The sequence below is a fragment of the Penaeus vannamei genome, chromosome 24 (genome assembly GCF_042767895.1).
Source record: "Penaeus vannamei isolate JL-2024 chromosome 24, ASM4276789v1, whole genome shotgun sequence".
NCBI classification, from domain to species: domain Eukaryota; kingdom Metazoa; phylum Arthropoda; class Malacostraca; order Decapoda; family Penaeidae; genus Penaeus; species Penaeus vannamei.
The window spans coordinates 13,585,591-13,588,090 of NC_091572.1; the positions used below are offsets into that span (position 1 = coordinate 13,585,591).

The 2,500-nt window shown below is 44.3% G+C and overlaps 1 protein-coding gene and 1 long non-coding RNA gene across 2 annotated transcripts in view; one reads left to right on the top strand and one right to left on the bottom strand.

Moving 5' to 3' along the window:
- Window positions 1-2,500, bottom strand: part of LOC138866227 (uncharacterized) — a 196,067-nt gene that overhangs the window by 39,057 nt on the left and 154,510 nt on the right. The gene's annotated exons all lie outside the window — the stretch shown is intronic.
- The window catches only part of LOC113821092 (uncharacterized), a 34,310-nt gene that overhangs the window by 18,405 nt on the left and 13,405 nt on the right, over window positions 1-2,500 (top strand). Inside the window, exons 2-3 of the mRNA XM_027373534.2 lie at window positions 1,426-1,468; window positions 1,894-2,020. Of these exons, the coding sequence (XP_027229335.1) occupies window positions 1,426-1,468; window positions 1,894-2,020 (170 nt within the window). The remainder of the gene's footprint in view (window positions 1-1,425; window positions 1,469-1,893; window positions 2,021-2,500) is intronic.

Below are 2,500 nucleotides of genomic sequence, written 5' to 3' on the forward strand. Positions count from 1 at the left end.
GCTACCAGGAAACAGGAGGATCCACGGGTTACCTGATATATAAAGTGATGTATATAGCTCGGGGAGTCAGTTATGTTGGTGTTTAACAGGTGAGGACGGCGGAAGGGGGGCGGGCGTCCACTTGTGAGTGTGGGCGTGGTTGTTGTCGGAAGCTATGAATCGAATGGAAGCTGGGTGTTCTTGCGATGTAAATAAACAGGTGGGAAGAAGGATTGAAAAAGCAAGGTTGGTTCGTTCATTTCAAGTATCGGTGGTATTTCTGAAACGCAAAGATACGAATGACGCTGACAATATTCTGTGCATAAAAATGGCCGGTGTTGAATCTTGAAAAAAAGTTATCTTTTTTATCGTGTGGTTTATTGCGCGGGTGGCCGCCGAGAGCTCTTGGCGATGCGCTGAAATGAATGAAAAGATAAGAGTTCCTTTTAAGTGTTGTGATGCGCACATTTATAAATATATGCGTATTAGATAGCATGATAATCAAACGCCTGCCACATTGCAGTCAAACACTCCGCGCCATGTGTCAACAGAAGACGCACGTAAACACATACACACTAAAACGCACATAAAAATATATACATAAACAAACGCAGTCAAAGCAAGAAGCCAACGTATGAAGCTGGAAAAGACACGCTCACTTTCACGTGTGTCTGGTTACTGTAAGTCTATCGGCCGTACCTCGTCACGAGGCGGGCGTGCCGTTGTTGGTGTTCCGGCGGAGGTGTCCGTGCGGTGGGTTCCTTCGCGGGCTCAGGGTCTGTTGCGCTCTCTGCTGCTCTTCGCCGTTCGGAAGCATTCAAGAAGGGAAAGATGGACGGCCGAGAGCAGACCACGGTGGCCGAGGATGGCCCAAAGAGGTGGCCAAGACACAGGGGTTGGCCGAGATGTTTACAAATCCAATATTGACTCACGCCACTTCACACTAAGATTGCCTAGTCACCGCCGCCTCGCTCTCGGTTGAGACTCGGCTGTTTACTTCTTCTCCATTGTTTTGTCGAGGCGCCGGTTAATAGCATGGATGTTGTCGTCGCCTCGTCGGCTGAGCGAGCGCCGGCCGCCGCTATTGGCCGCGGCGACTGGTTCTTGCGCGGAAAGTAGTGCTTCTGTGGTCGTTTCTTGCTAGCAGGCAAAAAGTCGTTGTTATTAAGCGAGGAAGGTGTCATGCAAGCTGGCTTCTTCATTGCGGTTGCAGCAAAACACTGCCTTGAGTTTGTTAAGGACCCGACCTCAGATCGGAAATAAAGTGTACAGGGAATAGTGGTTCTATATCCCCGTGGGGAATCCGGTGCACGGAGAGGAAATGGTGAGCAAGATGAACAAATGTAGATCTGATAAGCCCTTAGAAGTCAAACGCTTCAGTGATTTTTTAATTTGATGCTTCGGTTTTACCATCTTATACTAATGTGATTTTTTCTTTCTTTGCAGACTGATATATCTTGCCGTTATCCTGCTGGTGCTGCTGTATGTGGTAAGTGGAACAGACTGCGAATCACTAAACCTTCCCGTTTCTCTGAACAAAGGAGTTTATTTTAAATCACATGAACCTTTCCTTAACTTGACCTTGGTGCATGGTATAAGAATCTCAATACAATTATTCATATTGATATATTTAATTGCAAGCACTGGCTTTGCTTCGTTGTTAGTTTGGCCGCTAAAATCACTCTCAACAGTGAGGCAATTTTCACATACTAAATGTATATTCCCTATAAACGGAATGAGCATTCTGTCATTTGCTTACCAACACAACTCAAATAATAAGTGTCCAGGACGAAAACACGAACGCATCAGAACAACAAACAAAACGCACATGGACTCAGTAACAGAACATGCATGCAATACGGAGAAAAGACTGAATTTCCTATCATCTGACGAAGGCGTCCCTCTGCCCCGCAGGGCTCAGCAATGGGTGGGAGCGGAGACATAGTCCTCGCCGCAGCGTCGGAGAACGAGGTCGGCGTCTGCCTCTCCTTCAAACATCGCAAAAATCTGACCGACTGCTGCAACAATACCGACAACATGCGTGAGTATTTTGCGCTTATTATTGTTATTCTTCTTTGGTAATCTTTTGCTTTATTGCTATTTGCTTTTACTGCTTTATTATCTTTGTAGTTACAATTTCGTTTACTTTTTCGTTTTATTTGTTTGTTTCTCTCTTTAGCTTCCTTCGATTCCTTTTCCTTCTTTGCTTCAATCATTCATCCTGATTTGAACGCCCTTGCCAGTCCTGAAAGGCTTATAATACCAACTGATTTTCAGTTAATTGATCTCAAAAATTCTATCTCAAAGTCATTTAGAAAAGCTACCTCGTAAAATCAAAAGCAAGTTTACAAAACAAATGTCAAACACAATGCTTGAGTTAAGTAATTATAGGGTTTCAAAAACTTTAAGTAAAAAAAGTACCCCCCAGACCTTCGAATGAAAAGAAAATCCATCACTTCCTTAAAACATATTCACTGTAAAACCCTCTAACGCCTTCACTGCCATAAATCGCTCAGGACTG